Source organism: Sebastes fasciatus, chromosome 24, assembly GCF_043250625.1.
Source record: "Sebastes fasciatus isolate fSebFas1 chromosome 24, fSebFas1.pri, whole genome shotgun sequence".
NCBI classification, from domain to species: domain Eukaryota; kingdom Metazoa; phylum Chordata; class Actinopteri; order Perciformes; family Sebastidae; genus Sebastes; species Sebastes fasciatus.
In genome coordinates, this window is record NC_133818.1 from 9,601,741 (window position 1) to 9,614,602 (window position 12,862).

General features: G+C 37.6%; 1 protein-coding gene and 1 long non-coding RNA gene across 8 annotated transcripts in view; one reads left to right on the forward strand and one right to left on the reverse strand.

The window, feature by feature from the left end:
* LOC141763187 (uncharacterized) overlaps nt 1-4,807 on the reverse strand; it is a 151,576-nt gene extending 146,769 nt beyond the window's left edge. Inside the window, exon 1 of one of the 2 annotated variants that reach the window (XR_012593043.1) lies at nt 4,610-4,797. This is a non-coding gene — a long non-coding RNA (uncharacterized LOC141763187). Of the gene's footprint in view, nt 1-4,609 lie in introns of both variants that reach the window. The other variant, XR_012593044.1, reaches the window with a different exon arrangement.
* A 35-nt stretch (nt 4,808-4,842) lies between these two features.
* The window catches only part of LOC141763184 (voltage-gated inwardly rectifying potassium channel KCNH7-like), a 70,670-nt gene continuing 62,650 nt past the window's right edge, over nt 4,843-12,862 (forward strand). For 4 of the 6 annotated variants that reach the window (XM_074627645.1, XM_074627647.1, XM_074627648.1 and 1 more), the window contains exons 1-2: nt 4,844-5,322; nt 8,224-8,454. In XM_074627645.1, the coding sequence (XP_074483746.1) occupies nt 5,247-5,322; nt 8,224-8,454 (307 nt within the window). In that variant the 5' untranslated portion in view covers nt 4,844-5,246. Of the gene's footprint in view, nt 5,323-8,223; nt 8,455-12,862 lie in introns of all 6 variants that reach the window. The other 2 variants (XM_074627644.1, XM_074627646.1) reach the window with 1 other exon arrangement.

Below are 12,862 nucleotides of genomic sequence, written 5' to 3' on the forward strand. Positions count from 1 at the left end.
GAAATGATGATGAATAATGTTTACCAATTATTAGTAATGCTTTAATTTCAGTTATTTTATCATTAGTTTGTGAAAAATTAAATAATGTATTTGTAAATGATATATTGTATCATAGCTCATAGGAGACAATAACAATTACAATCCAATTACATTAGTATTTATTAATAATTTATTGTTGTACACATCCTAAGATTTTCTAAACTATATTAAGTATGTGGTAATGATTACTAAATGATTTGTAAACTTTTAAGAAATCGTTTGTAAAACATCTATAAACATTATGTAGTTAATGGACCAGAAACCAATTATTAACCATTGCCAAAGTATTAACTATCTATCTATCAAAATAATGTTAACAGATGCTTTACAAAGTATTTATTAACCATTTAACAAGGTATTATAATCATCAGTTGCTACTTTATAAAAGCCATCCAAATAATATTTATAGATGGTTTACAAAATGATTAACCCTTAACAAAATGTTACAAATATCTGGTCCATGTAATGTTTATTGATGTTTTACAAACGATTTCTTGTAAAGGTTTACAAATAATTTCGTAATCATTAACAAATACTCATAGACTATATACAGTATATAAAACGTTGTAATATGTGCAACAATAAACTGTTAAAATACCATAAATTATAAAATTACTAATCATTATTAAACTACTAAATCATTATGAAATTATGAATTAGCATTTCATTGTTTGTTAGCAGTAAAGTAACTATCGATCAAGTTTAATTAACTATCAATTTACCATTTATAAATGATGGTTATTATAAAGTGTCACCGGAACTTCTTCCACCTGCACTAGCAAAAACAATGACAATAGGAGTCAGTAGAATACCATCCTCCAATTCTACACACTGCTGCTTTAATAAATGTTAAAAACATTATAGAAATTAAAAAAGCAAAATGTATAAAATGAACATTATTGTAATGTTGCGGTAAGGACATTTAGTGAGAAAAAGTGATGAAAACCATAAAAATAAACATGTTACAAATTAAAATCTTAACCACTATATGTAATTGCATGTACCTGTTTAAATGTATTACATACTCTGATGGTAAAAGATTTAAACTCATAGATCTTTTTTAATTTGGGGGAGTCAAAAGTGACCGTTGTGGCACAGACACCAACAAGCTGCTTAGAAAATGCCTATAGACTGTACTGAAACCACCAGTGGGAGGGAGAGTGAAATGCCTCTGCAGCACCATGGCCAGCGCCTGCTCCTGCCGCTTTTACTACAAGGCAGTGACACTGGAGCATTAATGTGTGGAAAAGAAACTCCAAAGGCTAGAGAGGACATTTAAAACAAAACCGTCCAACCTAATAGTGGCCATGGGCTCTCTCCATTAATGACATACACCTGCGTCTGCTGCCCTGACGTCACCCCTCCCGGCACTACTGGCCTCGTGACTCAGAGAAAGTCACAGGTGCTCCGAAAGTAAATCACTCATTAGTGCCAAAAGTCATGTTTTGTTATTTTTCGTCCTAATTTGTTGCCTTTTTGTTAACTTATGCTGCTAGTCGGCATCATAAGAGTCAGTAATTATTTAGTTTTATATAGTTTTAGCAGGTAGTGTTAGCCTCAAGTGGGTTTTAGCAGGTAAGTTAGCCTAAAGTAGGTTTTAAGATAAGATAAGATAAGATAAGATATTCCTTTATTAGTCCCACAATGGGGAAATTTGAAATGTACAGCAGCTAAAGGAATAGTGCAAAAACAAGAAGCATCAGTAAAAACAAAACGCAAGATACAACACAGTAAAAAAAAAAGCAAAACAAAACTAGACAGACATATTAAATATGAACAATTTAAATAGAAGGAAATACAAAAATAGGAACAATATAAACAAGTGGAAATATTAAAAATAGAAACAATATATACAATATCGACAATAAACAGAGTATTGCACAAGTGGAAAATTGATATTGCACAGTGATTGGAATTATATGAAATATCCCCTGAAAGTATTGCACAGTATGAATTGAGGTTACACCTGAGTAGTACTGATTTTGCCAGTGATTGGAATTGAAATGAAAACAGGTAACAGGTAACGTTAGCCTACAGTAGGCTTTAGCTGGTAGCCTACAGTAGGTTTTAGCAGGTAACGTTGCCCTAAAGTAGGTTTTAGCAGGTACAGTCACGTTAACCTCAAGTAGGTTTTAGCAGGTAGCCTAAAGGAAGTTTTAGCAGGTAACATTAGCCTAAAGTAGGTTTTAGCAGGTAGCATTAGCCTAAAGGAGGTTTTAGCAGGTAGCATTAGCCTAAAGGAGGTTTTAGCAGGTAGCATTAGCCTAAAGGAGGTTTTAGCAGGTAACTTAAAGGAGGTTTTAGCAGGTAGCCTAAAGTGGTTTTAGCAGGTAGCCTTAAGTAGGCTTTAGCAGGTAACAATAGCCTTAAGGAGGTATTAGCAGGTAGCCTAAAGTGGTTTTAGCAGGTAAACTAAAGTAGGTTTTAGCAGGTAACATTAGCCTTAAGTAGGTTTTAGCAGGTAACATTAGCCTTAAGGAGGTTTTAGCAGGTAACATTAGCCTTAAGTGGTTTTAGCAGGTAACATTAGCCTTAAGGAGGTTTTAACAGGTAACATTAGCCTCAGGTAGGTTTTAGCAGGTAACATTAGCATTAAGGAGGTTTTAGCAGGTAGCATTAGCATTAAGGAGGTTTTAGCAGGTAGCATTAGCATTAAGGAGGTTTTAGCAGGTAGCATTAGCCTTAAGTAGGTTTTAGCAGGTAACCTTAAGTGGCTTTAGCAGGTAACATTAGCATTAAGGAGGTTTTAACAGGTAACCTAAAGTGGTTTTAGCAGGTAACATTAGCCTTAAGGAGGTTTTAGCAGGTAACATTAGCATTAAGGAGGTTTTAGCAGGTAGCATTAGCATTAAGGAGGTTTTAGCAGGTAGCATTAGCATTAAGGAGGTTTTAGCAGGTAGCATTAGCCTTAAGTAGGTTTTAGCAGGTAACCTTAAGTGGCTTTAGCAGGTAACATTAGCATTAAGGAGGTTTTAGCAGGTAACATTAGCATTAAGGAGGTTTTAGCAGGTAACATTAGCATTAAGGAGGTTTTAGCAGGTAACATTAGCATTAAGTGGTTTTAACATGTAACATTAGCCTCAGGTAGGTTTTAGCAGGTAACATTAGCATTAAGGAGGTTTTAACAGGTAACATTAGCATTAAGTGGTTTTAGCAGGTAACATTAGCATTAAGGAGGTTTTAGCAGGTAGCATTAGCCTCAGGTAGGTTTTAGCAGGTAACATTAGCCTTAAGGAGGTTTTAGCAGGTAACATTAGCCTTAAGGAGGTTTTAGCAGGTAACCTAAAGTGGTTTTAGCAGGTAACATTAGCCTTAAGGAGGTTTTAGCAGGTAACCTTAAGTGGTTTTAGCAGGTAACATTAGCATTAAGGAGGTTTTAACAGGTAACATTAGCCTCAGGTAGGTTTTAGCAGGTAACATTAGCGTCAGGTAGGTTTTAGCAGGTAACATTAGCCTTAAGGAGGTTTTAGCAGGTAACCTTAAGTGGTTTTAGCAGGTAACCTTAAGTGGCTTTAGCAGGTAACATTAGCATTAAGGAGGTTTTAACAGGTAACATTAGCCTCAGGTAGGTTTTAGCAGGTAACATTAGCCTTAAGGAGGTTTTAGCAGGTAGCATTAGCCTTAAGTAGGTTTTAGCAGGTAACCTTAAGTGGCTTTAGCAGGTAACATTAGCATTAAGGAGGTTTTAACAGGTAACATTAGCCTCAGGTAGGTTTTAGCAGGTAACATTAGCCTTAAGGAGGTTTTAGCAGGTAACATTAGCATTAAGGAGGTTTTAGCAGGTAACATTAGCATTAAGGAGGTTTTAGCAGGTAGCATTAGCATTAAGTAGGGTTTTGGCAGGTAGCATTAGCATTAAGGAGGTTTTAGGAGGTAACATTAGCATTAAGGAGGTATTAGCAGGTAACATTAGCATTAAGGAGGTTTTAGCAGGTAACATTAGCATTAAGGAGGTTTTAGCAGGTAACATTAGCATTAAGTGGTTTTAGCAGGTAACATTAGCATTAAGGAGGTTTTAGCAGGTAGCATTAGCCTCAGGTAGGTTTTAGCAGGTAACATTAGCATTAAGGAGGTTTTAGCAGGTAACATTAGCATTAAGTGGTTTTAGCAGGTAACATTAGCATTAAGTGGTTTTAGCAGGTAACATTAGCATTAAGTGGTTTTAGCAGGTAACATTAGCATTAAGGAGGTTTTAGCAGGTAGCATTAGCCTCAGGTAGGTTTTAGCAGGTAACATTAGCATTAAGGAGGTTTTAGCAGGTAACATTAGCATTAAGTGGTTTTAGCAGGTAACATTAGCATTAAGTGGTTTTAGCAGGTAACATTAGCATTAAGGAGGTTTTAGCAGGTAGCATTAGCCTCAGGTAGGTTTTAGCAGGTAACATTAGCCTTAATGAGGTTTTAGCAGGTAACCTTAAGTGGTTTTAACAGGTAACATTAGCCTCAGGTAGGTTTTAGCAGGTAACCTTAAGTGGTTTTAGCAGGTAACATTAGCCTTAAGTGGTTTTAGCAGGTAGCCTCAAGTTAAGCTAGCTAGCAGGCATTAAGCTAACCTTATTATTTTTACTCACCTTGTGACACAGCAGTGAAATAAAATGGAGTGGAAATGTAATAACTCGACTTAAATAAACATGCTAACACGAGGTAACTATGCTGCTAACTATAATAACAATCACAACTGAAACACAACCACATGGTGCGCTAACTAACACTGCTGTGTAACGCGTTACTATAGCTACTCCCGTTACCTGGCAACCCTGCTGCCTCCACGCGTTACTATAGCTACTCCGTTACCTGGCAACCCTGCCTCCAGCTCCACCATCTCTCTTTCTCTCTCTCTCTGCTGTCTGCCGCTTTGTCTACGCATCCATGTGGGTTTCTCTCCTCTCCAGCCTCTCTCAGCCTCTCAGCCATTGGCCTCACCGACACGTCAGTCCTCCGGTTTCACAACAATAGCACCCCTCTCCGTCCACTCACTCACGGTGCTTTCGAGGAGCGACGGACAGGGTTGAAATGTGCTTTCTGTTCAGCTTCACGTCGGCGAGGAGCGCTGAGAAGAAGCCTCTGCGATGCACTCAACCAGGGAGATAAAATAAGAGAAAGGAGAGAGGAGAGAGATGACTGACTGGTGACAAAGAAAACAGGGGAGCCCCTCTTACATGCTCTTACTTGGACACCTTTTTTTTTATTATCATCTTTATTATAACCATGCCTGTCCGGAGGGGTCATGTTGCGCCACAAAACACCTTTTTGGGAGTAATTATAAGGAAATTCGAAGGACAAAGTGAGTACATCTCTGTCTCTGTGTGGGTGCGTTGTGTTGTGCAGCCTGTCTTTTGTGTCTCTCCTGCTGCATCCTCAGAACAATAATTTAATCGGCCTTTTTTTTATTATAACAAGGCGTATGATGCAGATAAGGCTACAATTCTATTTCCCAGTGCATTTGCATATGTCAGAGGTCCATGAAAGTAATTTTCAAGTTATTTATCCTGCTTTCTTATCTTGCTTTAAAAAGGTCTGTCTCCTGCTCCAGTGGAAATTGTAGTTTACACCTGCATATGAGAACCTGCATTGCCCTTATTAAACATAGATTATTTGATGCTGGATGCCTATAATAAAGCTAATCATTTATGCCATGAAAATTACACCTGAAAATGTGTGGCTTTCCCATTCTTCTAAAAAAAACAACTAAAAAAACAGGCAATAATCAAGCTTTAACCCTCTGAGACCCATAATAGACCTAGAAATAAATTAATGAATTAAAATGAATTGTAAAAGTGTATAAGGGTTTAGAACATTATGATAGAAGTATATGATGGTCAAGTTTAAAAAATAAATGACTAAATAAATGAATAAATATGTCATTAAATGTAGCAAAAATAAAATTAAAAATAAATTAATTGATAAAATGTGACATAAATTTATATTTCTGTTTTAATTTGCCGCTTTATTTATTTATCTTTGTATTAATTCCCTTATTTATTTACTCTTCTGTTTAATTTTCCCTTTTATTTATTTGTGTATTTATTTTTATTATTAATTCTTTTTTCTTTTTCATTTTCATTTCTTTTTCTTTTATGTCTGTCCTGCTGCATCCTGAAATACATTTGTCTGTGCAATATATCCTCGATGCAATATACACCTCAAGTTTAACTACCTTTGTTTACATTTTATTTATTACATCTATACCCTACCTATTTTACAAGTGCAATTACCTCTGTTAACATTACATCTATTTTAATATTTTATACTTCTAGTGTAACACTTCTGTTTGTATTTATTTATTACATTTACTTTACCTGTTTTATTTGCTTTAGAACTGTGTGTGTTTTACCTGTTATTTGTTTTATCTGCCTCGTCTTGTCAAGTATTTGTTTTAAAGCACTGACCAGAAGTGGCAACTGTGAATCTCGTTGTATTTAATACAATGACAATAAAGCTCTCTATTCTATTCTATTCTATTTTATTCTATCCTCATAATTAATCGGCCTTCTTTTATTATAACAAGGCTTATGATGCAGAAAAGGCTACAATTCTATTTCCCAGTGCATTTTGCATATGTCAAAGTAATTCTAAGTTAATTATCCTGCTATCTTATCTTGCCGCTCTAGCGGAAATTGTAGTTTACACCTATAATCAGTGTATATTGTCAAGTTAAAAAAATAAATTACATTAAATGTAGCAAAAAATAAAATTAAAAATAAATATAGCCATTAATTAATTGATAAAAATGTGACTTAAATTGATATTGCTGTTTTAAATTTGCCTCTTTATTTATTTATATTTTTGTATTAACCTGAAGATTAATTTGAGATGCAGCTCAGCACTGTGTGTCAAGTTGTTCTAGTCATAAATCAGAAATAAACATGAATTAATGAATTAAAATGAATTGTAAAAAGTGTATTGAACATTATGATAGAAGTATATGATTGTCATCCCCATGCTCTATTACGTCTCATAAGTTGTTGCAGCAATTTCTTTGGTTGATAGCATTTGCTACACAGATTTGGTACTAAATTTAACCATTTTTTTACCACTCGAGAATTGATAAAAAAAAAAGATCAATAATCCCTCCAAAATACCACATTAAGACACCAAGACCTTGAGGAACACCATAGAAAAAGCCATGCTGTGATTTGTTATCAAAAATGTTTGACATTTGGGAGATCTTTGCAAGAATTGCATTTTTTCTGTGATTGGATGGCGAGCACTTCTGTTGTGTAAACTGCTCAGAAACCCTCTTATTGTCAATCTAGCTAGGAAAGCCATCCATCCTCTGAATGCTCTAGGTCTCTAGTTTGTGGCTGTAAAGCTTCACGGGGCTGTGATTATCCTAGAGGTCACCACAGGTCATTTCATAGTGAGGTCAAGTTTCAAAAAATTGTCTCAATACAATGAAATGGCTCCTATGGGGACTAACATCATCACACATGAATACAGTTGGGCTCTTTGGATCCACAAGAGTCTCAGCTTTACAGTGATGCTCAATTTATGTAATTCCAAGACTGTTTAGGAACCCCAGTATGCATAAATATTCAAATACATAATTTTCATAAAGTAGGCATGTCTGTAAAGGGGAGATCCAACCCGCTTAGGAAGTTCTTTAATTCACTTTAACAGCTGAGCGCCCATACTAAGGAATATAATGGAGGATAATCTCATTTAAACGGATTACACCCACCTACCCTGTATTTATGATTTTTGTGAAATGAATTCATTTTTACATATTCTTTCAGTAATGTTAATGCTGTGTGGAGTTTGCATGTTCTCCCCGTGTTAACGCGGGTTTTCTCCGGGTGCTCCGGTTTCCCCCCACAGTCCAAAGACATGCAGGTTAGGTTCATTGTTGCCTCTAAATTGAGCAGTTATTCATGTATATACCCACATGTTTAATATCAAGTGATTAATTACAGTAAAAGCTGATGTGAGAAACAAGGAATAAGGGATTTAATAATAATTCATATCCCAAAAATACCTGCATTGCCGTTATTAAATCACAGATTATTTGCAGTGCTGTGTTGCTGCACACAATGCTGGAGGCCTAAACAGATTACACCCACCTACCTGTATTTATAGTTTGTGAAATTTCTGTCATTAATGTTTCAAGGTATTCATGTCCACATGCTTAATATCAAGTTATTCATTAGAGTAAATTGGTCTTCCTCACTCAATGTCTCCTTTACAGATAAGAAATTCGTCATAGCCAATGCCAGGGTGCAGAACTGCGCTATCATCTACTGTAATGACGGCTTCTGCGAGATGACGGGCTTCTCCCGGCCGGACGTCATGCAGAGGCCGTGCACGTGCGACTTCCTTCACGGCGAGTTCACCACGCGGCACTCGCAGGCCCAGGTGGCCCAGGCGCTGCTGGGCTCGGAGGAGCGCAAGGTGGAGATCACCTACCACCGCAAGGATGGTGAGTGGCTCGGCCGGCGTGTACGGCGCACGATATGGCACTGTTGCAGTGGTTTCATTGTAAAATGTCACTCACCTGCAGTGTTAATGCAAGATACGCAGGATAAATGTGTGAAAAGGTGACTTTTACACTCACCCTAGGTGCACGGTGGGTAATTTTTAGTTCGGCTCTATCTGGAGCATTTTGCAGCAGCAAATCACTGAGTGCACCCATTTAGAAGCCTGAGGGAGGGGGAAGAGCAGCTGTGAAGGTTTCCTCTGCTGTGAAGTCCAGTTTTTGAAGTAATGCAAGCGCTGGGTGGCTGGGAGAGATGTTCATTAGCCTGCGCTGGGTAAGGCACCCTGGGAAGGATGTAGCTCACCTCCCTAAAGACGAATGTGAAACGTTGCTCTGCTGCTGGGCGCTGACGCTGCAATGGAACGAACAATTGACTTCTTAGCAATATACACCGATCAGCCATAACATTAAGACCACTGACAGGTGAAATGAATTACATTGATTATCTCGTTACTATGGCACCTGGCAGTGGGTGGGATATATTAAACAGCAAGTGAACATTTTGAACTATAAATTTGTGTTGGAAGCAGAAAAAATGGGCCAGCGTAAGGATGTGAGCGACTTTGACAAGGGCCAAATTGTGATGGCTAGACGACTGCGTCAGAGCATCTCCAAAACTGCAGCTCTTGTGGGATGTTCCTGGTCTTATGTGGTCAGGATCTACCAAAAGTGGTCCAAGGAAGGCTGGCCCGTGTTGTCCGATCCAATAGAAGAGCTACTCTAGCTCAAATTGCTGAAAAAAGGTTAATGCTGGTTCCGATAGAAAGGTGTCAGAACACACAGTGCATCGCAGACCGGTCAGGGTGCCCCATGCTTTCCCAATGTTATGGCTGATCGGTGTACGTTCTTTGGTAGTAGTTGCTGTGCAGTATACACAGTATATGAATGTGCATTCATTCAGCTACAAACCTATCTCTATAGCCCTCCCATATTTTGCATAATCTGCCGGCGTGCATATGCTGCTTATGAATACTTCATGCAGATCATGACTCGGCATGACAGCTGGTGTTGTTTTGATGAGTTACGAGGCAAGCCCCGGAGTGAAAGTTTAAACCAGTCGCATCAGCTGTGCTGGTTTGGGGCAGAGGTCATGTGGTGACCTCTGACAATGACATACGTATGTATTTAGATGATTAAGCCTCCTTGCATAATGTTCCACTATGGCGCAAATAAGGATTAATAGTTTTATAAGACCTATGTGGGGATCATACTTGTCTGGTGTTATCGTTTGCTGTATGTTGCCATTAGGCTTTATGGTCTTTGATCCTCAATGATTGTTAATACTGCCATGTGTGAGTTATGTTATGTTGCAGAAGTTAGCTGAAACAATAATAAATTATACTTTTTGTATCAATGAATACCACCCCGTCTCTATGTTTTGTATTTTATATTTTTATGATGTCCTTATTTTATGATAATTTTATCTGTAAAATGTCTTTGAGTTTCTTGAAAAGCTCTATATAAATAAAATATATTATTCTTAATATTAATAAACATTCTAGGATTTGCATAAATTGGGTAAGACTGGAAAGCTGAGACTCTTGTGGATCCAATGAGTCCAATTATTGTAATGTAATGTGTAATGATGTTACTCCCCATAGTAGCCATTTCACATATTTCACACATATTTTGTACTTATGGTGGTGTGTCTTACTATAATAGTTTTCCTAAAACTAGATTTTTTAAAAATCGCGATATATTGCCTTGCTTATAATATCGCATATATTGAATTGTTGCCCCTGTATCGTGTTACATATCGTATCGTCATATTCTTGCCAATACACAGCCCTTGTAAAAACTCTGTTAACCTTTGGAAACCCTTCCACGTAACATCCCATATATGTTTTTCAAATATTGAGCAATGATTACAGAATAAACTGTTAGGCCTGTTCTCACCAGCTAAGCGTTGGCAGGAGAAACATAAAGCGCCTGATCCGAAGAAAGAGTTAAATTGTATCTCTGCTTACAAACGGATGGATGTTCTCATAGATAATGAAACAAGATGCTATCACGGGGATTTGTTCTGACATTTGATGTGAGATAGGAGCTTTGGATCAGTGATGATGTTGTGGTCTTTAAAGATTGACGACGTGTGTGTTGTGGTTGTGTAATTAATTCATTCTCAGGCAGGTTTAAGAAACCCCGGAGAGAGAGATCAGTGACAAATGATAGTATCCTTGGAGACATAGATGTGTGAGGTCAAAGGTTGAAAGAGTGACATGAAGTTACTGAAAAAATGCTTGAGGGAAGAGGCCGAGTGGAGATGACAGCTAATTTTTTGAGTGCAGTGGTTGGAGTCGATATGCAACCCATATCCTTGTTTTGTGTTGTCTTAACTGAACTTTGACAAGCATCCTAAGAAGTTAAAGTCAGTATCATAAATACTGCAATATCCCTGTGCTTTCCAGTGCTAGAGATGAGATCCTGCCCCCTGGAGTTGCAGCATGTCTTATTTTATGTTTGTCACAGATTTCACACCCAGGGAAGAGAACATTTACTCCAAAGTTCTATCTTGTACAACTTTATGGTTTTACACTCCACTACATTTCAGATGGAAAAGTTCTACTTTTTAGTACACTCCATTTACCTGATCAGATTTATTGAACTCGTATTTGGTTGCAGAAGTTTTCTGGCAATTTTCTAACGATAGTAGAACATTTTTAAAACACATTTTCCCCAAGGAAATTCAAATTTCATTGTCGATACAAATACCAATGAAATGCCACGATTCTCAATACAAAATTCGATACCACGGTAAAAAAAACAACCTAGAAATCCAATGTACTTAATCATACACTCCTTTTATTACCGTTTGCACATCATGATAATGTTGTTATTTAGAACTTCATTATTACTTTGCCCAGAACTCATTTTACTGAATAGAGTTTGAACACAGCATAGTATAACTCAATGCAACTTCTGTACATTAACTCCTAGCTTCGTTTTTTATTAGCCAGGACTGTGCTGCCTAAAGTCCCGTCACATTTTCAGAATTTTGGCATCAACTTGGTACTGTTTTCGTGACATTCCTAGTGATAAAACATTGTGGTTCCTACAGCATTCTTGTAAGCTTACCAGAACATTGCCTAGTTACAAACATCTTCAAGGAACATTCTGTAGATGTTTTTCTGAGGAGGTATGTTTAAAATTGAGTGAGCACTCATTAGTGAACAGTATTGCATTACCACAAGACGACGTTATGTAGAAACCATGTGGGAATATTTGTTGAACTAATTAACCAAACACAGATCTTTGAAGGCTATAAGACACGTAACCAAACAACAGCCTCAGGGGAACTAAGCTTCAGGATGAGTGATGTACTTTCACTTTTGTTACTTGAGTACGTTTTTCTGCTTTGACACTTTTAGTTAAGTTAAGTTTTGAATGGGGGACATTCGCTCATAATGGGATATTATTATACCGCGCTATTGGCAAGGTAAAGGATTTAAGTACTTTAAACATGACCGTAACAGCTCGGATGCCTCTCTAGGCTGCCGCATTGTCAGCCAAGCCGAGCTGGGGGCTCAATCTGCATCGATCCGCCGAGCAAACAGGACTAATGAGGACACAAATACCTTCATGTTGCATTGATCTTCAAAACCGGTGCATTGGGGAGGGGAAATCAATGACGGCCGAATGCCCTCCCTCCACCGGCTGGCCCACAGGAGACTTGGATAAAAAGAGCTGGAGGACTTCTGACAGTCGGACCCTGCAACGGTCGGGGAGAAAAGGCCTCATTAACATTTTGAATGCTGTGCCTCTAATTACCTCAGTGTTTTCCTCTCACCTGACTCAGAGCTTCTCTAGGGAAGGTCATACACCTGTTTCTACAAGGTAGACTGCTCCAATAAGTCTCCTTTTTTTATAATAAGCAAGTATGGCTGTACAATTAATCATACTGTAGATCATGATTTTACCTTTCCATAGTTCAAAACGTGTAATACAGGGAAAATGAAGTGTTATGTATCTTTAAAACTCTAAAAACACTATTTCTAGTATGTGTAACCCATAGTAGAACGGACATTAAAATCAATGAAGCAGGAACAGATACTGTATATAAGAAGTGGACGTATTCACCGTGACATCACCCATTGGTTTGTGGACTGCCTTTCTGAAGCCTCGAGTTCGGCATTTTGGCCATCGCCATCTTGGTATTTGGCTGTCGCCATGTCGTTTATTTATTTTTTAACCAGAAGTGACACGAATGGGTGGAGCAAAGTACAACCGAACTCTGAATAAGACATTTTCAGGCGACCAAAAAGGTTATAAATAACTTTCATGAACTGAAAAAACACTGTGAAAGGGTACAATTCTTTGGAAAATATCGATATTTCATACCATGTTCGATGCT